Here is a 27,874-nt window from a genome sequence, read left to right as displayed (position 1 = left end):
TGTAACAACACCAAGGTCATGGGTTCAATCCCCTGTGTGGGCCATTGATGTAAGAGTTGGACTCGATGATCCTGGTGGGTCCCTCCCAACTCAGAATAGTCTGGGATTCTGTGTGAAAAGTTGATTTAAAAAAAAAAAATTGTTTTTTTTTTCCAGTTTACTTTTGGAGGTATTTTGGATTCCATCTCAGATCAGAGTTAGTCTGTAGAAGGTGTGTCTTTGGCATGGCAGTTTCTGCCTCTGTCCTTCCCTGACAGTCCATCTGAAGCATCTCTGGAGCTGCTGACAGCCCATGTGGCACCTCTGTGTGACCTCCCCTGCTCTGCTCTGCACCTTTTTTGGTGCTGCTCACTGAGGGTTGGGCATCAAAAAGCCACATTTTCTGTCATGGATGTCCCAAATGAAGGGCAGAAAAGCAGCTCCCAATTCCTGTCAGACTGGAGCAAACACAGCAGTTGGCACTGACTGCTTTGGAAAATAATGAATTCAAGTGCAGGTCCTGCCCTTTGGACACCCCAAGCCCTGCAGCGCTCCAGGCTGGGCACAGAGTGGCTGGAGAGCAGCCAGGCAGAGGGACCTGGGGGGACTGAGGGACAGGAAGCTCAACAGGAGCCACCAGTGTGCCCAGGTGGCCAAGAAGGCCAATGGGATCCTGGCCTGGATCCAAAGTAGCGTGGCCAGCAGGCCCAGGGCAGTGACCCTTCCCCTGGACTCTGCCTTGGGGAGGCCACACCTTGAGTGTTGTGTTCAGTTCTGGGCCCCTCAGTTGAGGAAAGAGATTGAGGGGCTGGAGCGGGGCCAGAGAAGAGCAACGAGGCTGGAGAAGGGACTGGATGTGGCTCTGAGTGTCCTCTGAAACACCTCCAGGGACAGAGAATCCAACATGTCTTGATCCAACCCCACTGTGATCACCAGCCCAGGGCACTCTGTGATCACAGTAGGCTTGGATCAAGACATGGTGGATTCTCTCCTGGTGGATTCTCTCATGATGATCACAGGAGGGTTGGATCAAGACATGGTGGATTCTCACTCAGTGCCACATCCATAGAATCACAGAATGGATTGGGTTGGAAAAGACCTCCAAGATCATCAAGTCCAACCCTTGGTCCAACTCCAGTCCCTTTACCAGATCATGGCACTCAGTGCCACGGCCAAGCTCAGCTGAAAAACCTCCAGGGATGGGGAATCCACCCCCTCTCTGGGCAGCCCATTCCAATCCCTGAGCACTCTCTCTGCAAAGAATTTCTTCCTGCTCTCCAACTTCAATTTCCCCTGGCAGAGCTTGAGCCCATCGTGCCCCCTTGTCCTATTGCTGAGTGCCTGGGAGAAGAGACCAACCCCCACCTGGCCAGAACTTCCCTTCCAGAGTGAGTGTAAAAATGAATGAGATTTCCAAGGGTTGTCCTTAGGTGGGAAACATGGATCTGTGTGGCTCTGAGCTCCATCCTGGCAGTGCTGGTGGAAGGATTGAGGCTGAGAGGGGGACTCTGCAGCCTGGAGGGAGCTGGACAGTGACCCTTTGTTTGGGCCAGTGGCCGAGCCAAGTGCCCTGAAAGCAGCACGAGGCATGTGATTGCTCCCTGGCTTGGAGGAAAACAATTTTTCCCTGTTTTTTTGCAACAGGCTGCTCTTATCTTGCGGAGCATTCAGTGCTGTCTGACTCGCTCCCATGGTTACGTTTCCCCGGTAATTCCGGTAGAAGGGACAACTCCAGGAAAAGTGTCCTTTATTTCCAATTCCTGCAGCAGCCTGGTTGGTTTGGGAAACAGAGAGGGGTGGTGGGTCAAGCTGGGGCTCTTAGCAGGTCATTCCTCTCTCTGAGTGTCCTTTGGGAGAAAGCAGAACAAGCTCCTCACTCAGGGGTTGTTTGACTTGGGGTCTGTGTTCCTACTCTTGGAGACAACTTGAAGGATCCAGAGACAAATGAGGTGATGGCAAAGAAAAACAATCTGAGCAAGGCTGGATGTGTAAAAAGCCTAAAACTCTTCCATCTCCCTTCCCCCTCCATAATCTTTCCTGAAAAAGCAACAGAGGAATTTGGATTTTGTTTTCCCTTGTAGAAATACTGAGGAGGAAGAAGAATAGGAAATGAAAACATCTTCCCATCACCTCATTTCCTCCTTGCTTGAGGGTTTTTGCTCTGCATCATCAGCTCTGTGTTGCAGGGAGAAGTGTCATTTGTTTCCTGTTCCTGCAGCGATGTGGGAGCAGTTTGATCATGTTGAACTGGATTTTTATAGTCACTGAAAGGGCTATTAAAATATAGCTGTGACATTAAGCTCTGCTGGGGAAATGCTCAGTAAGAGACACCCTCTTTGCAAGATGATGTTCAGTGCAATAGGACTGATGCCTAAAGCATCTTCAGGTGGAGCTTTGTGCCCTCCTTGAGCACCAGATTGTGCCTGTGGTGGCTTGGTGGGGGCTTGGACATCATCTCTGCTGGTTAAACCTGGAGCACTGGATGGGGGAAGGACTTCAGGGATTTCATTGTCCCTCAGTTGAGGCAAGAGATTGAGGGGCTGGAGCGGGGCCAGAGAAGAGCAACGAGGCTGGAGAAGGGATTGGATGTGGCTCTGAGTGTCCTCTTAAACACCTTCAGGGACAGAGAATCCACCATGTCTTGATCCAACCGCACTGTGATCACCAGCCCAGGGCACTCTGTGCACTCTGTGCCCTGGGCTGGTGATCACAGTGGGGTTGGATGAAGGGTTGGACTTGATGATCTCAGAGGTCTCTTCCAACCCAAGTGAGAAGAGCAACGAGGCTGGAGAAGGGACTGGAGCACAAGTGCTGTGGGGAGAGGCTGAGGGAGCTGGGGGTGTTCAGCCTGGAGAAGAGGAGGCTCAGAGGTGACCTCAGCACTGTCTGGAACTGCCTGAAGGGAAGTTCTGGCCAGGTGGGGGTTGGTCTCTTCTCCCAGGCACTCAGCAATAGGACAAGGGGGCACGATGGGCTCAAGCTCTGCCAGGGGAAATTGAAGTTGGAGATGAGAAAAAACTTCTTTGCAGAGAGAGTGCTCAGGCATTGGAATGGGCTGCCCAGAGAGGGGGTGGATTCCCCATCCCTGGAGGTTTTTCAACTGAGCTTGGCCGTGGCACTGAGTGCCATGATCTGGTAAAGGGACTGGAGTTGGACCAAGGGTTGGACTTGATGATCTTGGAGGTCTTTTCCCACCCAATCCATTCTATGACTCTTCCATAGCCTCTTTCACAAACTGGATTTTAGGCTTAGCATGTGGTGTTTGGGGGATGTTGCACCTGCTGGCAGGACACAAACTAAACCACAACAAGTTCCACCTCGGCCTGAGGAAACCTTCTTTCCATAGAGGTGGCAGAGCCTGGAACAGCTGCCCAGGGAGGGTGTGGAGTCTCCTCTCTGGAGACATTCCAACCCCACCTGGATGTGTTCTTGTGTCACCAGCTGCAGGTGACCCTGCCTTGGCAGAGGGTTGGACTGAGTGGTCTTCAGGGATCCTTCCAACCCCAACAATTCTGGGATTCCGTGGCTCAGTTTGGGACCTTCCCCTAGGGCAGCACTCACTGTCTGGTGGAGTTGCTGCTGTCACCATCACACTGAGGTTTTGGGTGAGCTTTGCTCCTGCAGCTGCTGCCTGAGGGGTGAGGTGGGCAGGGAAGGGGCAGGAGCAGGGGCAGGAATGTGCAGCTGGAGGAGGCACAGGAGCCAGGAATGGGTGTGGAGCTGCAGCACTGCCAGTTTTGGTCACTTATCTCCTGGGGAACCCTGTCCAAGGATCCTGCCCTTGACTCATGGCCAGCTCATGCACATTTGGTCCCCTGCCAGTGCTGACCATAAACTCAGCTGGCTGCTCCTCCCTCCACTGTTTATTTAACTCCTTTCCTTCTCCTGCCCAGCACACTCCTTGATCTATTCCCTACAGAGCAACATTTATGGTCTGGCACATCTTGCCAAGCCTTTGGCAGCAAAGTTTGGGAATTCCAGTCATTAAAAGAAGTCCATTCTGAACAGTTAATGCTCACATGCTGTCCTTGCCTTCTCTTAGGATGTTGCCCTGTAGCCCCAACACAGCAAGAGCCAAGTTAGATTGTCCCTTAGAGGATTGTCCCTCCAGAGGAACGTCAGAACTCCCTCACTTTGTGATTCTGAGTTACCAGAAGACCAATGCCAAGAGATCTCCCTCTACCCAGTGTGTTCTGTTAGTCCCAATCTGCAGCTTGCTTGTTCTCCAAGAGCTTGCAGGGATGTGGTTCCTTCTTGCACACCCACTTGTGTTTCAGTTAATGGGTTTCTAAATATTAACACTCAGGCTGGGTGTTCTTGGTTGTGCTGCTTGTTGGCTGTGCATGATGGCACATTAATAATGCTGTTACAGTCACTAATTATTTATCTATATTTATTTTAGCACTAGTTTCAGGTTTACATCCTCAGTGCTTCGTGGTGAAGTCCTTGGAAGACAGATCAGTGAGGAGGAGGAGGAGGGAGAAAGTTGTTCAGCAGTGAGTTGGCATCTTGCTGCATTTGCTCCCTAAAAACAGGGTCTGGTTTAAAAGGGGGGGAGAAAGAAAAGCAAGAACCTGAACTTGTTTCTTGGTCATCTTGGCTTGGTCCAGAGCTCTTTATCACAGAATCATTGAGGTTGGCAAAGCCCTGCCAGCCTATGGAGCCCACCCTGTGCCCGATGCCCACCTTGGCAAAGCCCTCCCAGCCCATGGAGCCCACCCTGTGCCTGATGCCCACCTTGGCAAAGCCCTGCCAGCCCACAGAGCCCACCCTGTGCCCGATGCCCACCTTGGCAAAGCCCTGCCAGCCCATGGAGCCCACCCTGTGCCCGATGCCCACCTTGGCAAAGCCCTCCCAGCCCCTGGAGCCCACCCTGTGCCCGATGCCCACCTTGGAAAAGCCCTCCCAGCCCATGGAGCCCACCCTGTGCCCAATGCCCACCTTGGCAAAGCCCTCCCAGCCCCTGGAGCCCACCCTGCTCTCCAAGTTCAATTTCCCCTGGCAGAGCTTGAGCCCATCGTGCCCCCTTGTCCTATTGCTGAGTGCCTGGGAGAAGAGACCAACCCCCAGCTGGCCAGAACTTCCCTTCAGGCAGTTCCAGACAGTGCTGAGGTCACCTCTGAGCCTCCTCTTCTCCAGACTGGTCTCTCTCCATCTTTCTTGTCATCTCCTTTCAGGTAACCCTCCCTGGCTCAGGCTCAGCCATAAATCTGCTGCTGGAGGAAGGAACTGTGTTCTTTACATTCCTTTGTTTGTAGCTGAGGTTTTGATGCCTTCTGAGGCTCTGCAGCTCCTTTGCCATGGCTTGAGCCTTTTCCTTCTCAGTGCAGGCACCACAGGGAGCCCTGAAGTCACCTGCTGGAAATATTCCTTATGTTCCATTTAGCTCAGACCTCTCCCACCTGAAAAATCTGTCACTGAGTTTTCCAAATGAAGAAAAACTTTCTGCACTTGAAAGAAAAAAAATATATTGGAAGATCTATTTTGGGTTTTTAAATATTTTAAGTGGTGTCTCAGAATATGGTTGTTCAAACAAAACAGAAGCATAAAGTTTCTTGCTGTACTCCTCCAAAATTTTGTCTTTTCCTTTAATTACAGCCTTGTTGTCTGCTCCAGTCCAACATTTTCCCTGTCACAGCAGCTTTTGATGTCACTGTACCCTGAGAGGGAGTTCTCTGCTACCTCACACAGGAGCTTTGCTTTGTAATCACAGGGTGGAAGGCACTTTATAGTTATTTTGGTTGGTTGTTTCACGATCTGTCAATGCTGCTCCAAGCCAAAAACTGGGATTTATTTGTTCTTGCAGGCACATTTTTCACACATATGTGTTTTTAAAGATAAATCATCCCTCCCTGGTCCCTCAGTCAGTTCAGGGCAGTGGGAGCTGAACTGGGCAGTAATTACCACTTGATGGCTGTTTGTCATCTCCTGGCAGAAGAATTGGCCATTACAGTGAAGCTCCTGGGATGTGACCCCTTGGAATGACAGACAGGCATAAATTTGAGTGTTTTATTCCTATCTGCCTTTGATCCTTAGTGTTATTCCATTTAAATGTTGGAGAAGTGTTTAGCTGAAGAGTTAATGAGCACTGGGCTGGTTTGAATGTGGCATAATGTGAATTTTCCATCACTGGCACGTGTGGTTGGAGCAGTGGGATTGCTTGTCCTGGTTCTCAAGGTGGAAGACTTGAGTTGGGTTTGGTTTTGGGTGTGTGGCCGTGCACTGGTGCCCCTGAGATTGGCTCAAGTTGATTAAAACTTGGCTGTAATTACACCAAGGTCATGGGTTCAATCCCCTGTGTGGGGCACTGACTGAAGAGTTGGACTCGATGATCCTTGTGGGTCCCTCCCAACTCAGAATAGTCTGGGATTTGGACTCAGTGATCCTTGTGGGTCCCTTCCAACTCAGAATAGTCTGGGATTTGGACTCGATGATCCTGTTGGGTCCCTCCCAACTCAGAGTAGTCTGGGATTTGGACTCGATGATCCTTGTGGGTCCCTCCCAACTCAGAATAGTCTGGGATTTGGACTCGATGCTCCTTGTGGGTCCCTCCCAACTCAGAACAGTCTGGGATTTGGACTCGATGATCCTTGTGGGTCCCTCCCCACTCAGAATAGTCTGGGATTTGGACTCGATGATCCTTGTGGGTCCCTTCCAACTGGGATTCTGGGTTGAATGTGAGCACTGAGGAGATCCAAGGAATCCACAGAGGATGGTTTGGGTGTTGCACTCCAGCCTCCCAGGTTTGGAGGAGTTAGGGCTGTGCAGCTTTGTTTTCCCTGGGGATGTTTTCCAGTGTCCCCTGTGCCATGTGGTCCCCTTTGTTGTCATCAGCAGTTTAAAATGCCAGTTTTTCTTGTTGTGTTTCACAGAACCCTCTTCTCCTGCCCAGTGGAGTTCTGGCTTTCAAATATCCTGTGCCAGATACCTGGGAGGGAGGGTTTATATCCCTTTAATAATGACAAAATTAGCAAAACCATTGAAACAGGGAGAGCTTGGATTGTTGTGATGCCAATAAAAACTCTGTTACTTCTTAAAGCCTTCATTTAAATACTGTTGATATTGATCTTTGCAGTGCCCCCAACTTTTATTCCTTTTACCCTGTAGTGTCCTTTTATTCCATTTAAATCTCCCACTGTACCCTCTGTTTTCTCTTCCATACTTTTTCCCCCCTGTGCACTCAGATATATTTATTTACCTCTTACCACTAAAACCTGTCAAACAAGAGGAATCCTGCAGAGAAAGGGACCCAGACAGCCTGTTCTGTGTTTGGTTTTTTTTGATAGCATTGTAAGGGAATTCAGGAATCCTGGGGAGAATAAGTTGTAACTCCTGGAGGTAGAAAAGGGAGTCATGGCCATGACTGGGCTCTGTGTCCTGTCCTTGTGGTGGGGTTGGACCTTCTCATGAGCCCCTTGGGTGTTCCCTGCGCTTGGGGCTAAACTGGTTGTTGGATTTGAGGTCAGGGAGGTGTTTTGTCTCCAGTTATGGGGTCTTAGAGATGTAATTCATGTGTAATATGGCTCTTCCCTGCTTCCTAGGGCTGCTTGGGATGGGAGAAATCTGGGAAGGGAAGGTGCTCCTGGGGCTCACTGCTTCATTTATTGCCTTAAATTTTAAATTTGAGGGTCTTTTGGAGGTGCTTTATTGCCTGTAATGAGCGTGGAATGTGTTGTTAATGCTCTGTGGGCTCTCCTGGTCTGAGCACCTGTGAAGGTTTCCAGAGAAGGGGAGTCATCCATGACTTCTCCAGGTCTTTGTGTTCCAGTTGGAGTATCCTGGAGTCCCCCTGGAACCCTCCTGCTCACCAGCTCTGGAAGCTGAGGTGGAATGTGAACCAGTGGTTATCTGAGGGGGGTAGGAAGGTTGGAGGTACCTGTTGTGTTCCAAAATCCACTTTCACACCCTGAAGAGTTATGAAGAATAGTAAGAAATTCTGATTGTTGGGTATTTTTGACTGACAACCTCATTGGACATGGAGACAGAAACTTTTGTGGGTCCACCTTGACTAAAATTCTTGAACTTCAGTGCTGTGAAAGGGCAGAGTTTCTGCCTTTGGCCATGAGGACCCTACTTGGTATTGGAAGGTTTTGTTCCTACAGAGAGTTTGCTCCACATGAAACATAAAAATTGGGCTTTAGGAATCACAGCTGGTTTGGCTTTGATTGTTAATTTTTTTTTCCCCAACCAAACCTGATTTATTGCATTATTTGTCAGAAAAAATTCTGCTGATCTCAATGTCCAGAGTGGGAAGGATGGAGAGGAGTGGCCTCCAAGTTGCTGGTTCTTTTGGTTGGGCTTTATTGTTGCAGTTCCCACTGCAATTCAGGAATTCTGAAATGCTGTTTTTAAGTACAATAAACCTGCAGCAAACTCAGGGAGTGACTGAGAAATGTTCCTTTAATGTTGGTGGTTGGAATTGGAACTTTGTGAGTGTTGTGTGTGTTGAGCTGACAGGGGGAAGACACTGCAGTTGATGACAGAACTGCCTAAAGTTGACCCAGAGTGCTGGAAGATGGGCAAGTAAAACACAAATTAATAGAATATATTGCCAGGAAGAAGCAAAGCCTTGTAGCCAGTGAGGGGCAGCTTTAGAAAGTGAACTTGGGGCTTTTCTCTTACAAGGGGAAATATTCATCATCATCATGGCCAGGCTTTGTGAACGAAGATTTGGGAAGGGCACTACCCACACTTGCTGTGAGCTGCTGGTGGCTAAAAAGGCCGATACGGGATAGGCAGGTCCGGTCACAGAAGGCACAGGGGAACATCTCCCTGGGTGACATTGGCAAGGAACGGTTCTGTCTGCGCTGTCTTTTCTCCTCCAGACTGACTCTGGTGCATTCTCAAAGGAAGCAGCAGCGTCGTGAATGGTGTGTCTCCATCAATCCAGATTGGAGGCCAGAGTGGACCATTGGGGCAGTCAATATGGCCAAGGCTGAGGTGTTGTTTCAGGGAGTCCTTGTATCTCTTCTTCGGGGCTCCTCTCTTGTGGCAGCCGGTGGCGAGTTCACCACAGAGCACAATCTTTGGGAGGCAGTGGGTGATCCTCCATCCTGGAGACGTGCCCTGCCCTGGGCAGTGGGTGATCCTCCATCCTGGAGACATGCCCTGCCCTGGGCAGTGGGTGATCCTCCATCCTGGAGACGTGCCCTGCCCTGAGCAGTGGGTGATCCTCCATCCTGGAGCCGTGCCCTGCCCTGGGCAGTGGGTGATCCTCCATCCTGGAGACGTGCCCTGCCCTGGGCAGTGGGTGGGTGATCCTCCATCCTGGAGACGTGCCGTGCCCTGGGCAGTGGGTGGGTGATCCTCCATCCTGGAGACGTGCCGTGCCCTGGGCAGTGGGTGATCCTCCATCCTGGAGACGTGCCGTGCCCTGGGCAGTGGGTGATCCTCCATCCTGGAGACGTGCCCTGCCCTGGGCAGTGGGTGATCCTCCATCCTGGAGACATGCCCTGGGCCGTGGGTGATCCTCCATCCTGGAGACGTGCCGTGCCCTGGGCAGTGGGTGATCCTCCATCCTGGAGACGTGCCCTGCCCTGGGCAGCGGGTGATCCTCCATCCTGGAGACGTGCCCTGCCCTGGGCAGCGGGTGATCCTCCATCCTGGAGACGTGCCCTGCCCTGGGCAGCGGGTGATCCTCCATCCTGGAGACGTGCCCTGCCCTGGGCACTGGGTGATCCTCCATCCTGGAGATGTGCCCTGCCCAGCACAGCTGTGTTCTCATCAGCATGGCCTCCATACAGCTGACCCCTGCCTGTTCAGAACAGACACATTGGTCACGTAATCAGCCCAGTGGATGTTCAGGATTGAACGGAGGCAGCGCTGATGGAAGCGTTCGAGGAGCCGCAGGTGGTGGTGGTAGATGACCCAGGATTCAGACCCATAGAAAAGAGCAGACAGTACAATGGCTCTGTAGACACTGATCTTTGTACTTTTCTTCAGGTGTTTATTGGACCAGACTCTTTTATGGAGTGTTCCAAAGGCTCTGTGTGCCTTTGCTGGCCTGTTGTCTGTCTCTTTGTCAATCTTACCATCTGAGGAAATGATACTTCCCAGACAGGTGAACTGCTGGACTGACTTAAGCTCTGAATTGCCTATGGTGATGTGGGGATGATGGAAGACTTCTTGAGATGCAGGTTGGTAGAGAACTTCCGTCTTCTTCAGTCTGACTTCCAGCCCCAAAAGCTCAGCAGCCTCTGCAAAGCAGGATGTGAAGCTGCAGAGCTGCTTCTGTGTGAGCAACGAGGGCAGGACGGCACCGTCAGCAAAAGGCAGCTCTGGACAAGGTGATTCAGGGGCTTGGTGTGGGCCTTCAGTCACCTCAGGTTGAAGAGGCTTCCATTGGTATATATCGGATGGAGATGCCGTTTTCTTCATCGAGCTCTGCCGTGGCTCTTTGGAGCATCATCCTGCTGAAGATTGTGAATAGAGTTGGTGCAAGAACACAACCTTGTTTCACGCCATTGGTTATTGGAAAGGGCTCAGAGAGTGCATTGCCAGATCTGACTGGTCCTCGCTGATCCTCATGTAGCAGGATGATCATTCTGAGGAACTTGGGGGGACATCCTAAACGTTCCAAGATCTGCCACAGGCCTTTTCTGCTCACAGTGTTGAAAGCTTTGGTGAGGTCAATGAAGGTTACAGAGCCCTTTGTTCTGTTCCCTACACTTCTCTTGCAGTTGTCTGAGAACAAACACCATGTCTGTGGTGCTCCTATTGGCTCTGAAACCACACTGGCTTTCAGGTAGAAGATCTTCTGCAATAGTGGGTACTAATCTGTTCAGAAATATTCTTGCAAGGATTTTACCAGCAATGGAGAGCAAAGTAATACCTGGGTAATTTGAGCAGCCTGATTTTTCTCCTTCTTTTCTTCTCCAAGGGGAAATATTAATGGGTTTAAAAACTTGTCAGATTTTTATATATTTTTTTTCTTTTCCCAATAAAACCTTTTACAAAAACACTGAGATGGCAACAATGATAGAAACAAAATCATGGAAATTCTGTTCTGACAAGCCTTTCCCTCTGTCCAGCTCTCTACAACTACGATGCCAGGGGACCTGATGAGCTTTCCTTGCAGATTGGGGACACTGTGCACATCCTGGAAACATATGAAGGTAAGGTGGCAAAAACTGAATTAAAACCATTGGGATTTTCTGGAATTGCACTCAAGTGATGAATTGCTTGGTTGCTTTTTTAAGGGCAGCCCCCATATTTCTGGTGAGCACAGAATGGATGGGATGGAGACACGTGTGGTCTATGGGCTGGGGAATAATCCAAAAAAAAAAGGGATGTTCCCACAATTTCATTTGTGTGGATTAATTGCAGCTCCTGCCCTGTGTTGGAGAAAGGAGAGATGCTTTTTGGGGACTCTTGGGTAGTGCAAAAGAACCTGCTGCTAAAAGGAGTTCCATCTGAATTTGGGAGTCAACCTGGGTCCTAAATGATGAGTTCCAGAGCTCTGCTCTGATTCCAGGCTTTTCCAGGTGCTTTTCTTGTTTGGATATGAAACCTGGACTAAAATCCTTCCTCCCTGATCCATGAGCAAGGGGCTTAGAATGCTGAGTTGGATAATCAACAGGATGTGGAAATTGCCACGACACTTTTCAGCTCTTAATCCAATACTGAGCCAACCAAAATACAGCTGTTTTATTTTATCCTTGTGTTGAGATTTTATGGCCTGATGCACTTTGGAAAGGTGGGAGTAACATGAAAGTAAACTCTGTGTGGTTAAAATGTTGTAACACTTCTTTTTTTTTTTTATGTGATTTGCTTTAATAATATTGATTTAATTTTTTTTCCTCTAGACATTGATCTTTTGGGAAACCTGTGTGATAAATTTGATTTAGATATTGGCTTAATTGGATTTTTGTATTGTTGTATTCACTGAAACAATGTTGTTTCAACAGGAGTAACAAGCTCTGATGATCATTATAGAGTGGAATTTTCTCATTATTCCCAGGCTGGCATTTTCTTGGGAGTTGAATGGCAAATTTAACTCTAAGCAAAGCAATCTGACATTACAAGCCTTAATAAAACTCCAAGAATGCCAAGATTTTTTAAATGCAAATGGAATGATTGAAATATGGCAGAGCTTTGTCTTTCTCTGTATTGAAATAAGGCAGAGCTTTGTATTTCTCTGTATTGAACTATTGCACAGCTTTGTATTTCTCTGTATAAATAGATTTATTTAATGGATGGAAAGAAGCTGTGGATCCATAGCAAGTGCTAAGTGGGACAGTGGAGATGATTCCCTTTTCCCCTGGATTGGGGTGGTGGGAAGACCTTCCCACTCTCAGGGCTTCAAGCACATGGGATGAGTTCATGTTGAAGGAAATGCAACTCAGTGTTCCCCCAAACATGTTACATGGTGATTACTCATTAATGACCTGCTGTGATGCTTCCTAGGAGTGCTTGGGATGGGAGAAATCTGGGAAGGGAAGGTGCTCCTGGGGTTCACTGCTTCATTTATTGCCTTAAATTTTAAATTTGAGGGTCTTTTGGAGGTGCTTTATTGGCTGTAATGAGCGTGGAATGTGTTGTTAATGCCCTGTGGGCTCTCCTGGTCTGAGCACCTGTGAAGGTTTCCAGAGAAGGGGAGTCATCCATGACTTCTCCAGGTCTTTGTGTTCCAGTTGGAGTATCCTGGAGTCCCCCTGGAGCCCTCCTGCCCACCAGCCCTGGAAGCTGAGGTGGGATGTGAACCAGTGGTTATCTGAGGGGGGTAGGAAGGTTGGAGGTACCTGTTGTGTTCCAAAATGCACTTTCACACCCTGAGGAGTTATGAAGAATAGTAAGAAATTCTGATTCTTGGGTATTTTTGATTTACAACCTCATTGGGCATCAAGGCAGAAACTTTTGTGGGTTCATCTTGACTAAAATTCTTGAACTTCAGTGCTGTGAAAGGGCAAAGTTTCTGCCTTTGGCCATGAGGACACTACTTGGTATTGGAAGGTTTTGTTCCTACAGAGAGTTTGCTCCACATGAAACATAAAAATTGGTGGTGCAGTAATTCTGATCTCTCTTGTTCACAGAACTGCCTTTGTTAGGGGATTATTTCAGCTGTTTGATCTCTGGGTTTCTTGATGTAAACTCTGTGTGGGTTGTGCCCCAGGAGGTTCCCTCCATGCCCAGGTGTGTGCCTGGCACTTCCCTGCACTGTCCAATCTCAGGAACACCCCCCTAATTCTGTGAAAATGGGACAGAAAAGGTGTTTGAAGACTCAGGAATTCCTTTTTGTTGAGCCAGCAGAATTAACAGTAGCAGAAATGTTTTACCCTCTTTGCACCTACATCTGGGATCAGCTCATTTGGTTAAAACTTGGTTGCAATAACACCAAGGTCATGGGTTCAATCCCCTGTGTGGGCCATTGACTTAAGAGTTGGACTCGATGATCCTTGTGGGTCCCTTCAACTCTGTGATCTGTGACCCCAGCCAGAAGCTGTGAGTGTTCTTTGAGGAGCAGCTCTTGGGGATGCTCCTCTGAAGGTGGTGGAAGTGGGAGCTGGAGGCCAGGGCAGCCTCTGCTGGGGTTTCTGTTTGGATGTTTGAATCATAAATCCCAAAGTATTCCTGTGTTCTGGTCTCCACTTGAACACTTGGAGTTTTGGAATTTCAACAGGTTGCAAAATGGAGCTACTCAAACAGCACATTTTTGTAAAGTTAAAGCTCTTGAGCTGGATTTAGTTATGTTGGTGAATTAGTAATTAAAATTAGGTGGATTGTAATTAAACACATAATGTAAACATCCATCTCTGTCGTGTCTTGTCCATCACTGGGAGTTTTGCAGCTTCCAAGATGACTTGTTTGATGCAGGACATCAAACCTGTAGAAAATGGAAATTCAGGTGGGATGTGCAGGGGTGAAACCCAACTGGAAACCACATTTGGTGCTGTTGAGTTTGGAGATGACATTAATGACCTTTTTAATGCTTTTCCCCTTCTTTTTCACCCCTCCAGGTTGGTACAGAGGTTACACACTACGGAAGAAATCCAAGAAGGTGAGTGTTGCCAGAGGAGAATTCTGGTTTTTCTCCTGGGCAGAGGTCAGTGATGGCATTGGGGGTGTTGGTTTATGGAAACCTCCTGTGCTGGTCACAGGGGGAGCTCTCACCACTGCTGGGGGTGTTTTTAAGCTCTGTGAGAAGTTTTTAAGGTGAAAAAAATAAAAGGGGAACTTATTTTAGCAAGACCAGAAAGATGAGTTTCATATCCAGCTTGGGGGTCTCAGCACAGGAGGGACATGGAGCTGCTGGAGAGTCCAGAGGGAGCACCAGGATGGGCAGAGGATGGAGCAGCTCTGCTGGGAGGAAAGGCTGGGAGAGCTGGGATTGTCCAGCCTGGAGAGGAGAAGCTTTGGGGGCACCTCAGTGTGACTTTCCAGTGCCTGAAGGGGCTCCAGGAGAGCTGGGATTGTCCAGCCTGGAGAGGAGAAGCTTTGGGGGGACCTCAGTGTGACTTTCCAGTGCCTGAAGGGGCTCCAGGAGAGCTGGGATTGTCCAGCCTGGAGAGGAGAAGCTTTGGGGGGACCTCAGTGTGACTTTCCAGTGCCTGAAGGGGCTCCAGGAGAGCTGGGATTGTCCAGCCTGGAGAGGAGAAGCTTTGGGGGGACCTCAGTGTGACTTTCCAGTGCCTGAAGGGGCTCCAGGAGAGCTGGGATTCTCCATCCTGGAGAGGAGAAGCTTTGGGGGGACCTCGGTGTGACTTTCCAGTGCCTGAAGGGGCTCCAGGAGAGCTGGGATTGTCCAGCCTGGAGAGGAGAAGCTTTGGGGGGAACCTCAGTGTGACTTTCCAGTGCCTGAAGGAGCTCCAGGAGAGCTGGGATTGTCCATCCTGGAGAGAAGAAGCTTTGGGGGGACCTCAGTGTGACTTTCCAGTGCCTGAAGGGGCTCCAGGAGAGCTGGGATTGTCCAGCCTGGAGAGGAGAAGCTTTGGGTGACTTCACTGTGACTTTCCAGTGCCTAAAGGGGCTCCAGGAGAGCTGGGATTGTCCAGCCTGGAGAGGAGAAGCTTTGGGGGGACCTCAGTGTGACTTTCCAGTGCCTGAAGGGGCTCCAGGAGAGCTGGGATTGTCCAGCCTGGAGAGGAGAAGCTTTGGGTGACCTCACTGTGGCCTTGCAGGACCTGAAAGAGCTACAGGAAAGATGGAGAGGGACCATTTCCAAGGGATGGAGGAAAAGGACACAGGGAATGGCTTCTCTATGAAAGAAATTAGGTTTAGATTAGATATTGGGGGAGAAAACTCTTGATTTTGAGGCCCTGGCACAGGTGCCCAGAGAAGCTGTGGCTGCCCCAACCCTGGGAGTGTCCCAGGCCAGGCTGGACAGGGCTTGGAGCACCCTGGGCTGGTGGGAGGTGTCCATGGCAGGGGGTGGAACTCGATGAGCTTTAAGGTCCTTTCCATCCAAGGCCATTCCATGATTCTCTAATTCTTATTTTTTTGCAATTTAAAGGTGTGTCACTCACCAAATCTGCCTCGAGGGGCATTTTCTGCAGGAACTGATGTACCAAGTCTTTGCCTCAGTAAAAAGCTGAGAACTTTCTGTTCTGGCTGGTCTGTTTAGGGGCTGACACTTGTTAAATGGTGTGTTGGTGGTGAAACTCAACTGGCTCCTGCAAAGGGCCGTGATGGAGCTCTGCAGTTTGATTTTTCCAGTCCTTCTCTGGGTTGGTGATCTCAGGGTGCACCAAGAGCTGCAGCTCAGAGCAGCCTTTCTGAACTGAGAGGAAGGAAACCACACAACTGTTGGTTGTAACAGTGCTTTATTTTTCAGCATTTTACTTTATAGCAGTAATCAGCCAGAATTGAATGACTCCTGGGTTTGCTTCTTTTCCCACTCAGACACTGGAAATTCCATGTTTGCCTCCAGAGGTGTGTTTTCAGTTGCATCTTTATGCCTAAAAGTACAGGGTGGAGTTGTGTGGTTTGTCCCACCCATTTCCTTACCAGGCCTGGGTTTCTTTTCTGTATAAAACCAGAAAAGATAATATAATTATATTATATTTTTTTTTGTTTATTTTTGGGAACACATTAACATTCTAACAAACAGCATTTCATGCACCTGCCCCTGTACAGCCTAAGAAGAAAATGACACTTTCTTCTTGGCTTGAATTAATTCCACGTGTTGCTGCACTTCTCTGACTGCCCCTAAATGCAGTGATTGATTATTTTTTTTTAATTAGGATGAAGGGTCACACCTTCCTCTCTTTTGACCCCCAAGGACTTTCTAAGAATTTCTATTTTTGTGTTCCCACATGGTAAGAAAACTGAAGTTCTCCCTCAAAGGGTGAGGTGGAAGATCTTACTTTCTCAGCTTGACTTATTTTAGAAATACTGTTTTATTTCTGGAATCTTGATTAATTTAAACTATTTTTCCAGTAAAGCTGTGCTGGTGTTTTGTAGTATTGTGTGTTGAGTTGGGTTTTGGCTGGTTGCAGCAGCCACAGGCTGGGGGTAGGGGACAGGTTGGGAAGGGCTCTGCAGAGCCAGCAGAGTATTGTCATATTTTGAGGTAATAAACACAAGATGTTGTGGGCAACTGGTTATTTAACCCACTTTTTCCCTCTCCAAGGGCATTTTTCCTGCCTCCTACATCCATCTCAAGGAAGCCATCGTTGAAGGCAAAGGGTAAGTTGGGTTTGCAAACACTGGAAAATCCATTTTCCTGGTTTTGTCCATGTGATTTTGATGCACTCTCAGATAATTTAAATTTGTTTCCAGTTAGCCAAGGAGCTGCTGAGGAAAATGTGTGTGGTTGGTGTTGAAAATATTGTGAATTCTTAACTCAGCTCTGGTGGAAGGTGCAGTGACATCAGCAGAGCTAAAGCATAACCTGCTCTCTGTTCATGGAATTAATAATTTATCACTTCTCTTTATAACTGGTGTTACTGTCCAGACTAATAATTACCCAGATTAACTTCTCCACTCCCTGTTTTAGCCCAGTGTCTGTTTTCCAGCTCCTTTTTTGTTGCAGCCTTTGACTCTTCTGCCTTTTGCCTGGTGTGTTAAAGGGGCCTTTGATATGAGACACTTTTATGCACATGAAATTTAAGTGATTTCTTCTTAATTCTTCTTCAGTTCCTCTTGTAGAGTGGTCTCCTTTCTGTGATTCTCCTCTTCCCATCCCTGGTGTGTTCAACACTAAATATTTGAGCTGTATTTGTTATTTAACAGCTGTTCAGATCTTTCTGTATCAGCAGAGGGACCTGGAGAGACTGGAGAGATGGGCTGATTCCAATGGGATGGAGTTCAACAAGGCCAAGTGCAGGTCCTGCCCTTTGGCCACCCCAACCCCTGCAGCGCTCCAGGCTGGGCACAGAGTGGCTGGAGAGCAGCCAGGCAGAGGGACCTGGGGGGACTGAGGGACAGGAAGCTCAACAGGAGCCACCAGTGTGCCCAGGTGGCCAAGAAGGCCAATGGGATCCTGGCCTGGATCCAAAGTAGCGTGGCCAGCAGGCCCAGGGCAGTGACCCTTCCCCTGGACTCTGCCTTGGGGAGGCCACACCTTGAGTGTTGTGTTCAGTTCTGGGCCCCTCAGTTGAGGCAAGAGATTGAGGGGCTGGAGCGGGGCCAGAGAAGAGGAACGAGGCTGGAGAAGGGACTGGGTGTGGCTCTGAGTGTCCTCTGAAACACCTCCAGGGACAGAGAATCCAACATGTCTTGATCCAACATGTCTTGATCCAACCCCACTGTGATCACCAGCCCAGGGCACTCTGTGCACTCTGTGCCCTGGGCTGGTGATCACAGTGGGGTTGGATCAAGGGTTGGACTTGATGATCTCAGAGGTCTCTTCCAACCCAACTGAGAAGAGCAACGAGGCTGGAGAAGGGACTGAAGCACAAGTGCTGTGGGGAGAGGCTGAGGGAGCTGGGGGTGTTCAGCCTGGAGAAGAGGAGGCTCAGAGGTGACCTCAGCAGTGTCTGGAACTGCCTGAAGGGAAGTTCTGGCCAGGTGGGGGTTGGTCTCTTCTCCCAGGCATTCAGCAATAGGACAAGGGGGCACGATGGGCTCAAGCTCTGCCAGGGGAAATTGAAGTTGGAGAGCAGTAAGAAATTCTTTGCAGAGAGAGTGCTCAGGGATTGGAATGGGCTGCCCAGAGAGGGGGTGGATTCCCCATCCCTGGAGGTTTTTCAGCTGAGCTTGGCCGTGGCACTGAGTGCCATGATCTGGTAAAGGGACTGGAGTTGGACCAAGGGTTGGACTCGATGATATCAGAGGTCTTTTCCAACCCAATCCATTCTATGATTCTGTGATTCTAGGAAATCAGCTTTGCTGGATGTAAAAGTTTCTAACACTGATATTAAAGTTGAGTTATAAAACAGGAAAAAAAACCCCAACCAACCAAATCCCAGGGAAAAAAAACCAAAACTGGAGTGGAATTAATAAATAATTACCCAGGTATGAAATGGAGTGAAACAGGATTAAAACACTTGATTCCTTTGTGCCCAATGTATTTTTACACACTGTTAAATATGTAAATGATCAAAGTGCTAATCATGAGGTTGCTGCATAGTAACATCTTTCTCCCTGATTACAAAACTGCCTTCAAGGACCCTCCTTTGGAAATGTTAAGGGATCTGATTGGTGTTTCTGACTTTGATGCAACACAATTTTAAAACAAATTATACAGAAACTTTGTGGTAAGGGCTTGAATCCTTAATTTTTCATTTCCAGATCAATATTTTGAAATGAAAACCCACCCAAACCCAATTAGAGATTGGTATCATGGCCCTGTAGGGTGTGCACACCTGGCTTTTATCTTGGCTGCTTCTTGTGAAATAAAGAGCTCAGTAATCCAGGTCATGGTGAGGTGGGTGTTGGTGTCATTGGGAGTGTGGAAATGAGAGGTGGGAAAACTTCACCAGGGCATGGAGTGATGGGACAAAGGGAATGGCCTTAAGGTGAAGGAGGGAAGGTTTAGATGGGATGTTGGGAAGGAATTCCTGGCTGGGAGGGTGGACAGGGGTTGGGATGGATTTGCCAGAGAAGCTGTGGCTGCCCCATCCCTGGGAGTGTCCCAGGCCAGGCTGGACAGGGCTTGGAGCACCCTGGGCTGGTGGGAGGTGTCCCTGCCCATGGCAGGGGTGGCACTGGGTGGGCTTTGAGGTCCTTCCAACCCAAACTGTTCAGTGATTGCACATCTCAGCCCATCCAGGTCCCCTTTATGCTGTGTCTGTTCTGGTGTTCTCCACTTCAGCATCTCAAACATCTTATATTTGCTTATAATTTATAATAAGGGATGGTATTTTCACCCCTGTATTATTGTCTTTGGAAATGAACAGTTCCTTCTTAGGAATGATGCTGGATTGGATGATTTAGATTAGGTATTAGAATAAAAATTTTCACAAGAAAGGGTTGTCCAGCCCTGGCCCAGGTGCCCAAGGCAGTGGTGGACAACCCTCTACTGGAAGTGTTCAAACCCATGTGAATGTGACACTTCAGGACATGGTTTAGTTGTGAACAGGATGGTTCAGGTTGGACTTGATGATCTTAAATGTCTTCCAAACCTTAACAATTCTGTGTTTTGCCTTCTCACTCCAAGCTGCTCCTCAATTCCATCTTCTTTTTCCCTGTTGCTCCTCAGCCAACATGAGACAGTGATCCCCAACGAGCTGCCCTTGATCCAGGAGGTCACCACCACCCTCCGGGAATGGTCCATCATATGGAGACAATTATATGTTGTGAGTAACAATTCAGGGCAACATTTACCCTGGGAATGGTTCATGGAAAGAGGAATCCTGGGAGGGGCCCAGGGAGAAGTGGGAAGGGAGTATTAATTAGGAAGGAATTATTAATGTGTCTAAAGGCTGCTTTGAGTGCTGGAAAACTGTTGAGCATCTTCTCTGTGAAAGCACAAACCTCTGTAGGGATTCTCTTGCCTGTTTTCTCAAATCCCAGACATTTTATGTGCACAATCAGGTTTTTTAGAGTGTTAACCTTGGTCTGGCAATAATTTGATGAGTAATTACGACCCATTTTTCACAGACAGAATACACTGGGGTTTTAAGATGTAGACAGCTTTGGAATAATCTATTGCCTATAATATAATATCTCTATTGCCTATAATATAATATCTCTATTGCCTATAATACAATATATAATGTAATTAATATATATATATAATATCTCTCTTGCCTATAATACAAGATAGAATGTAATTAATATATATATATAATATCTCTCTTGCCTATAATACAAGATAGAATGTAATTAATATATATATATAATATCTCTCTTGCCTATAATACAAGATAGAATGTAATTAATATATACATATATATATATAATATCTCTCTTGCCTATAATACAAGATAGAATGTAATTAATATATACATGTATATATATAATATCTCTCTTGCCTATAATACAAGATAGAATGTAATTAATATATACATGTATATATATAATATCTCTCTTGCCTATAATACAAGATAGAATGTAATTAATATATACATGTATATATATAATATCTCTCTTGCCTATAATACAAGATAGAATGTAATTAATATATACATGTATATATATAATATCTCTCTTGCCTATAATACAAGATAGAATGTAATTAATATATACATGTATATATATAATATCTCTCTTGCCTATAATACAAGATAGAATGTAATTAATATATACATGTATATATATAATATCTCTCTTGCCTATAATACAAGATAGAATGTAATTAATATATATATATATATAATATCTCTCTTGCCTATAATACAAGATAGAATGTAATTAATATATATATATATATAATATCTCTCTTGCCTATAATACAAGATAGAATGTAATTAATATATATATATATATAATATCTCTCTTGCCTATAATACAAGATAGAATGTAATTAATATATATATATATATAATATCTCTCTTGCCTATAATACAAGATAGAATGTAATTAATATATATATATATAATATCTCTCTTGCCTATAATACAAGATAGAATGTAATTAATATATATATATATAATATCTCTCTTGCCTATAATACAAGATAGAATGTAATTAATATATACATATATATATATATAATATCTCTCTTGCCTATAATACAAGATAGAATGTAATTAATATATACATATATATAATACAATATCTATAATAAATTAAGGAAATAGTTTTCAGGGCTGTCCTTAAGGCTGTCGGTCTCATGTTAAGAGGTAAATGAATATTTAATGTTGTATTTGCAAGTGTAAACTTAAACCTTCGTAAAATTATAATTTTAAGGCTTTTGCCTCTCAGTGTTTTTGTGCCTGAAGTGGATTGTCCCCAGTTTCTCACAACCTTTGAGTTACATGCCTGATCATTTTCACGTGCTAAGGTTCCAAGCACATAAAATTATATTCTTAGAAATTCAGAGTTATGAGCATTACTGGTCTCTCAGGTGGGAAAATAAAAAACCCCCACAGATGGAATTGCAAATAAATGAGGTCAGGAGTTCAAAATTACATTTTAAAGTGCAGTTGAGATGCAAACCAGCACATGGTGTGGGATTTCAGGTGTCCTGGCTCCCACTTCTCCTGCTCTCCTTGTGCAAGGTCACTGGAGCAAGATAATGGGAACATGGGAGTCTTTTATTGGAAGTAGGATGTGATTCAGAGTGCCTGTTTCCTATAAATATGTTTGAAATCTTCTCTCATAAAAGTGCAAGCTGGGTAATGAAGGCACCGACTGGAAATGGAGATGTTTGTGTTGACTAATGTGGGTTTTAATCACAGCCATGAAAATAAAGATTAGAAATACAGTGTAATGGAAATGATGCAGTGTTGGAGCATAAAGGATGAAGGATAATTTCTTATGTGAAGAGAAGCAGATTGGATATTAAGGAGAGAGCTGTAACATGGTGTTATACTGGAGGGATTGGGTGTTGAGGAACAGGGAGGACGTGGGGAGGCAGAACCAGAGCAGGAGGAGCAGAGTCTTGAGAGGGCACTTGGAACTGCTTTGGCCTTGTTTCTGTTGCTGTAAAGCCATGGAATGGTTTGGGTTGGAAGGACCTTAAAGCTGATCCCATTCCAACCCCCTGCCATGGGCAGGGACACCTCCCACCAGCCCAGGCTGCTCCAAGCCCTGTCCAACCTGGCCTGGGACACTCCCAGGGATGGGGCAGCCACAGCTTCTCTGGGCACCTGTGCCAGGGCCTGCCCACCCTCCCAGCCAGGAATTCCTTCCCAATATCCCAACTCTCCCTGCCCTCTGGCAGTGGGAAGCCATTCCCTTGTCCTGTCACACCATGCCCTGTCTGCAGCTGAGGACACCAAGGGTGACACTTTGCCCCTGATGCCTTTTTGGGGGGATTATCCCAACTATGAAATCTGATATTGCCACGTGTCAGAGAAGTCCCACTTGCTTGGCTGTTGCAAGACTTGGTTGCAGTGCAGATACAATAGGAAGGAGGAGTAGCAGAGAGACATTGTTGGAACTGTTTTCTTCCCATGACATGTGTATGCCCTTTTTCTAGCAGTGAATATTCTGGTTTGGGAGTTGCTTGTCCCAACCATTAATGTTTAACATCTCATCTGTCATCCATTTGCTTCCATGAACATGTGACAGCTACACTGGTTGGAGTGAGCCCAGAGGGGGCACAAGGATGGGCAGAGAGGATGGAGCAGCTCTGCTGGGAGGAAAGGCTGGGAGAGCTGGGATTGTCCAGCCTGGAGAGGAGAAGCTTTGGGGGGACCTCAGTGTGACTTTCCAGTGCCTGAAGGGGCTCCAGGAGAGCTGGGATTGTCCAGCCTGGAGATGAGAAGCTTTGGGGGGACCTCAGTGTGACTTTCCAGTGCCTGAAGGGGCTCCAGGAGAGCTGAGATTGTCCAGCCTGGAGAGGAGAAGCTTTGGGGGGACCTGATTGTGACTTTCCAGTGCCTGAAGGGGCTCCAGGAGAGCTGGGATTGTCCAGCCTGGAGAGGAGAAGCTTTGGGGGGACCTCAGTGTGACTTTCCAGTGCCTGAAGGGGCTCCAGGAGAGCTGGGATTGTCCAGCCTGGAGAGGAGAAGCTTTGGGGGGACCTCAGTGTGACTTTCCAGTGCCTGAAGGAGCTCCAGGAGAGCTGAGATTGTCCAGCCTGAAGAGGAGAAGCTTTGGGGGGACCTCAGTGTGACTTTCCAGTGCCTGAAGGAGCTCCAGAAGAGCTGGGATTGTCCAGCCTGGAGAGGAGGAGCTTTGGGGGCACCCAACTGTGGCCTTGCTGTGCCTGAAAGAGCTACAAGAAAGATGGAGAAGGGACCATTTCCAAGGGTCTGGAGCAACAGGAAAAGGGGGAATGGTTTCAACTGACAGGGATTAGGTTTGGATTGGATATTAGGAAAAAATACAAGGCAACCTCTGGCACAGGGTGCCCAGAGAAGCTGTGGCTGCCCCATCCCTGGATGTGTCCAATGCCAGGTTGGACAGGGCTTGGAGCACCCTGGGCTGGTGGGAGGTGTCACTTCCCATGGCAGGGGTGGCACTGGATGATCTTTAAGGTCCTTTCCAACCCAAACCATTCCAGGGTCTGATTCCATAACAAACACTTCAGTGCTTTGCTCCCCATGATTCTGAATTCAGGGGCAGACAAGGTGGGATGTGGGCAGTGCCCTCAGCTGGGTGGCAGAAACGGTTCCAGTCCCTGTTCCAGCTTTACTCTGAGTAGGTGCATCACTGAATGAGGTTGTAGTTTGTGTCTCAGGGGGAGCTGTGAGATGAATTGCATGTGGGTACATACCAAGGAGAGCATTGGGGCACTGGGATTGCCTTATCCAGGGAGCTTTGCTGGACTGGAGGGAGCTCATTTCAAACTGGGCAACCTGCAGGCCATGCTGCCATTCCATATTGTCCACACCTTGCATGTCACAACCCACTCACTGGCCACATTTATGCCTTTATTGGGTTTGTAGTTTGAGTTTGGATGTTGAAAGGACATCCAGTGTCCAGTGCACACAGCAGAGGACGTGGTGTGGTTCCCCCTCCCCAGTTTTGGTGCCTGCAGGATTGAAACTTGGGAACCTCTTTGCCATTTGGGTTTCTCTGTGTTCACTCCCAGCCATATGTGCCTGTTGTGCCTCTCTCTGCTCCATTAAGGAGCTTTTAATAATGGCTATTTTCTCCCTGTGAAGGTTCTCCCTTTCTAATCAAGGCAGCTTTTGGATCAGCTGAACAGACTGAAGTCTTTAAGTTTCACAGTTAGAAATCCTTTTTCCCCAGAGTCTTGAAATCATTATGTTCTTTTCCTGCATCCTCTGCAGTTTTTTCTTGTCTTTTATATATGTAGTGGAGAATTTTATTGTAATTATTTAATTATTCTTAGCTTGGCTGAGTGTTTCCAAGGAAAGTTTGTATATGCTGCTGGCACTATTTAATATCCACAATTCCAGCCTTTCCAAACAATTGAGGTATTAAATTTCCTAGAGGGTTTAATGCTTTCCTGCTTTCTCAGTGCCCTTCAGCTGTTACCTGTGGACTTGTAAGATACTGATCCATCCTGGGGGATTTTAAAGTGTTATTCCTGAGGTTTAACTGGGGAGGGGCAGCAACCTCCAACTTGTTGCAGATGAACTTCAGCACAACTCGAGCCTCTGGCTGTTAAAATGCACCATTTTTAATCAGCACAGAGGTCCATAAATAAAGCTGTGCTGGGGATTTTCCCCCTGAGTGTCTGTTAGACCGTGGCCCAGGTTTAAAGGTGCCATAAACACAAACACTGACACCTATTTGGAGCCTTAAAGCTGAGGGTCAGACTCTGCATTCAGTGTTCTGTGCTGGAGAAAGTCAGGCTCTTGTTTTAGAGCTGTCCTAGACTTTCACCCTTTGAGTTGATCCTGAGATCAGCTCAGTTGGTTAAAACTTGGTTGTAACAACACCAAGGTCATGGGTTCAGTCCCCTGTGTGGGCCATTGATGTAAGAGTTGGACTCGATGATCCTTGTGGGTCCCTCCCAACTCAGAATAGTCTGGGATTCTGTGATATCTTGAAAAGCTACAGAACAGAACCAGATTTCCTGTATCTTCTTGAATTCATGTTTTGCAATTTATTCAGTGTATTTAGGAGGACCTCAGAACTCACTTGTGCCTTTGCTTCCCCCCAGACAGCAGGACAGCAGGGAGATGTTTTTATTCAGAGTATTTAAGAGGAGCTCAGGATTCACTTGTGCCTGTGTTTCCCCCCACACAGCAGGACAGCAGGGAGATGTTTTTATTCAGTGTATTCAAGAGCACCTCAGGACTCACTTGTGCCTGTGTTTCCCCCCCAGACAGCAGGACAGCAGGGAGGTGTTTTTATTCAGTCTATTTAAGAGCACCTCAGAACTCACTTGTGCCTGTGTTTCCCCCCACACAGCAGGACAACAGGGAGATGTTCCGCAGCGTCAGGCGCATGATCTACGACCTCATCGAGTGGAGATCTCAGATCCTCTCAGGGACTCTGCCCCAGGATGAGCTCAAAGAACTCAAGAAGAAAGTCACTGCCAAAATCGATTATGGCAACAGGTTTGTGAGCAGTTTTTTCCAAGGTTTTTTCCAAGGTGCTTGAAGCCACATCACCCTGTGGAATGCACATCTGCTGTCGGTGACTTCTGGCAGGATCCTTTTATTCCTGTGTTTATGGAGGTGTGAGAGTTGTGTACCAACAGGTGGGGTGTAGCAGGACAAAGGTGTGAGAGTTGGGGTGTAGCAGGACAAAGGTGTGAGAGTTGGGGTGTAGCAGGACAAAGGTGTGAGGGTTGGGGTGTAGCAGGACAAAGGTGTGAGGGTTGGGGTGTAGCAGGACAAAGGTGTGAGGGTTGGGGTGTAGCAGGACAAAGGTGTGAGGGTTGGGGTGTAGCAGGACAAAGGTGTGAGGGTTGGGGTGTAGCAGGACAAAGGTGTGAGGGTTGGGGTGTAGCAGGACAAAGGTGTGAGGGTTGGGGTGTAGCAGGACAAAGGTGTGAGGGTTGGGGTGTAGCAGGATAAAGGTGTGAGGGTTGGGGTGTAGCAGGATAAAGGTGTGAGAGTTGTGTATCAACAGGTGGGGTGTAGCAGGACAAAGGTGTGAGGGTTGTGTATCAACAGGTGGGGTGTAGCAGGATAAAGGTGTGAGGGTTGTGTATCAACAGGTGGGGTGTAGCAGGACAAAGATTGAAGTCGATACAACATCTTGGAAGTATTATATGTAAAGTGGAATCCATCTCTCTCTCTTGATGCCATCAATGTGGTGCTGTAATTTTTAAGGGTGATTCCCCAGTGCAAGTTTTGCTGCCATTCAAAGCACTCTTTCAACTCCACTTGCTTCAGTTGTGCCCTCTGAGCACCAGCAGCTGTGTGTGCCCTGGAGCCACTCAGCTTAATGTGATGGTGAAGGATTTGGCTCAGCAGCATCATTTAGCTCAGTGTTCCTCTCTTGCCACAGTGCCCAGCTGGTAGCAGAGGATGAGCAGACAGATTGCATAGAAGAAAGTGTCTGTTTAGCAAAAGAGAATTGGAGTTGAGAAGAAAATATTGCCCAAAAAAGCTCCAGTTTGCATGTGTTGATGTTTTAGTATTTCAGATGTGTTCTCTCTGCAAACAGCCTGGATTTAACCGTGGTTTATTTTAAATACAGGATTTAGGTGACAACTTGTCTATACAGTTACAGCTTTCCATTTTGATCAAAAATGAGGAATCCTTTCTTGGGCTTCAGTCAGGCCATTCTTTGCAGCAGTGCATTGACAGAGCTGTGACCTCCCATCCAGTCACAGAATCACAGAATGGATTGGGTTGGAAAAGACCTCCAAGATCAGCAAGTTCAACCCTTGATCCAACCCCACTGTGATCACCAGCCCAGAGCACAGAGTGCACAGAGTGCCCTGGGCTGGTGATCACAGTGGGGTTGAATCAAGATGTGGTTGGATCAAGACATGGTGGATTCTCACTCAGTGCCACATCCATAGAATCATAGAATGGATTGGGTTGGAAAAGACCTCCAAGATCAGCAAGTCCATGGAGTGCCCTGGGCTGGTGATCACAGTAGGGTTGGATCAAGATGTGGTGGATTCTCACTCAGTGCAACATCCATAGAATCACAGAATGGATTGGGTTGGAAAATACCTCTGAGATCATCAAGTCCAACCCTTGGTCCAACTCCAGTCCCTTTACCAGATCATGGCACTCAGTGCCACGGCCAAGCTCAGTTGAAAAACCTCCAGGGATGGGGAATCCACCCCCTCTCTGGGCAGCCCATTCCAATCCCTGAGCACTCTCTCTGCAAAGAATTTCCTTCTGATCTCCAAGTGAAATTTCCCCTGGCAGAGCTTGAGCCCATCGTGCCCCCTTGTCCTATTGCTGAGTGCCTGGGAGAAGAGACCAACCCCCAGCTGGCCAGAACTTCCCTTCAGGCAGTTCCAGACAGTGCTGAGGTCACCTCTGAGCCTCCTCTTCTCCAGGCTGAACACCCCCAGCTCCCTCAGCCTCTCCCCACAGCACTTGTGCTCCAGTCCCTTCTCCAGCCTCGTTGCTCTTCTCAGTTGGGTTGGAAGAGACCTCTGAGATCATCAAGTCCAACCCTTGATCCAACCCCACTGTGATCACCAGCCCAGGGCACAGAGTGCACAGAGTGCCCTGGGCTGGTGATCCCAGTGGGGTTGGATCAAGACATGTTGGATTCTCACTCAGTGCCACATCCATAGAATCACAGAATGGATTGGGTTGGAAAAGACCTCTGAGATCATCAAGTCCAACCCTTGATTCAACTCCATGGATGGGGAATCCACCCCCTCTCTGGGCAGCCCATTCCAATCCCTGAGCACTCTCTCTGCAAAGAATTATTTTTCTGATCTCCAACTTCAATTTCTCTACCCATTCTGAGGGATCCTGGAGTGCTGCACACCTGGAGACTAAAAAAGTGTTCAGCAAACCAGACTTTAAATCCTTTGTGATGCAAATCCCTCATCAGATTTTAACTA

General features: G+C 47.5%; 1 protein-coding gene across 2 annotated transcripts in view; it reads left to right on the top strand.

Annotated features, from left to right (window-relative positions):
• DOCK1 (dedicator of cytokinesis 1) overlaps positions 1-27,874 on the top strand; it is a 359,613-nt gene that overhangs the window by 14,787 nt on the left and 316,952 nt on the right. For both annotated transcript variants that reach the window (XM_071564200.1, XM_071564199.1), the window contains exons 2-6: positions 11,010-11,093; positions 13,935-13,975; positions 16,547-16,602; positions 19,559-19,655; positions 25,297-25,445. In XM_071564200.1, coding sequence (XP_071420301.1) covers positions 11,010-11,093; positions 13,935-13,975; positions 16,547-16,602; positions 19,559-19,655; positions 25,297-25,445 — 427 coding nt within the window. The remainder of the gene's footprint in view (positions 1-11,009; positions 11,094-13,934; positions 13,976-16,546; positions 16,603-19,558; positions 19,656-25,296; positions 25,446-27,874) is intronic.

The sequence above is a fragment of the Pithys albifrons genome, chromosome 9 (genome assembly GCF_047495875.1).
Source record: "Pithys albifrons albifrons isolate INPA30051 chromosome 9, PitAlb_v1, whole genome shotgun sequence".
In the NCBI taxonomy this organism is placed as follows: Eukaryota; Metazoa; Chordata; class Aves; order Passeriformes; family Thamnophilidae; genus Pithys; species Pithys albifrons.
This window is presented reverse-complemented; position numbering and strand designations above follow the sequence as displayed.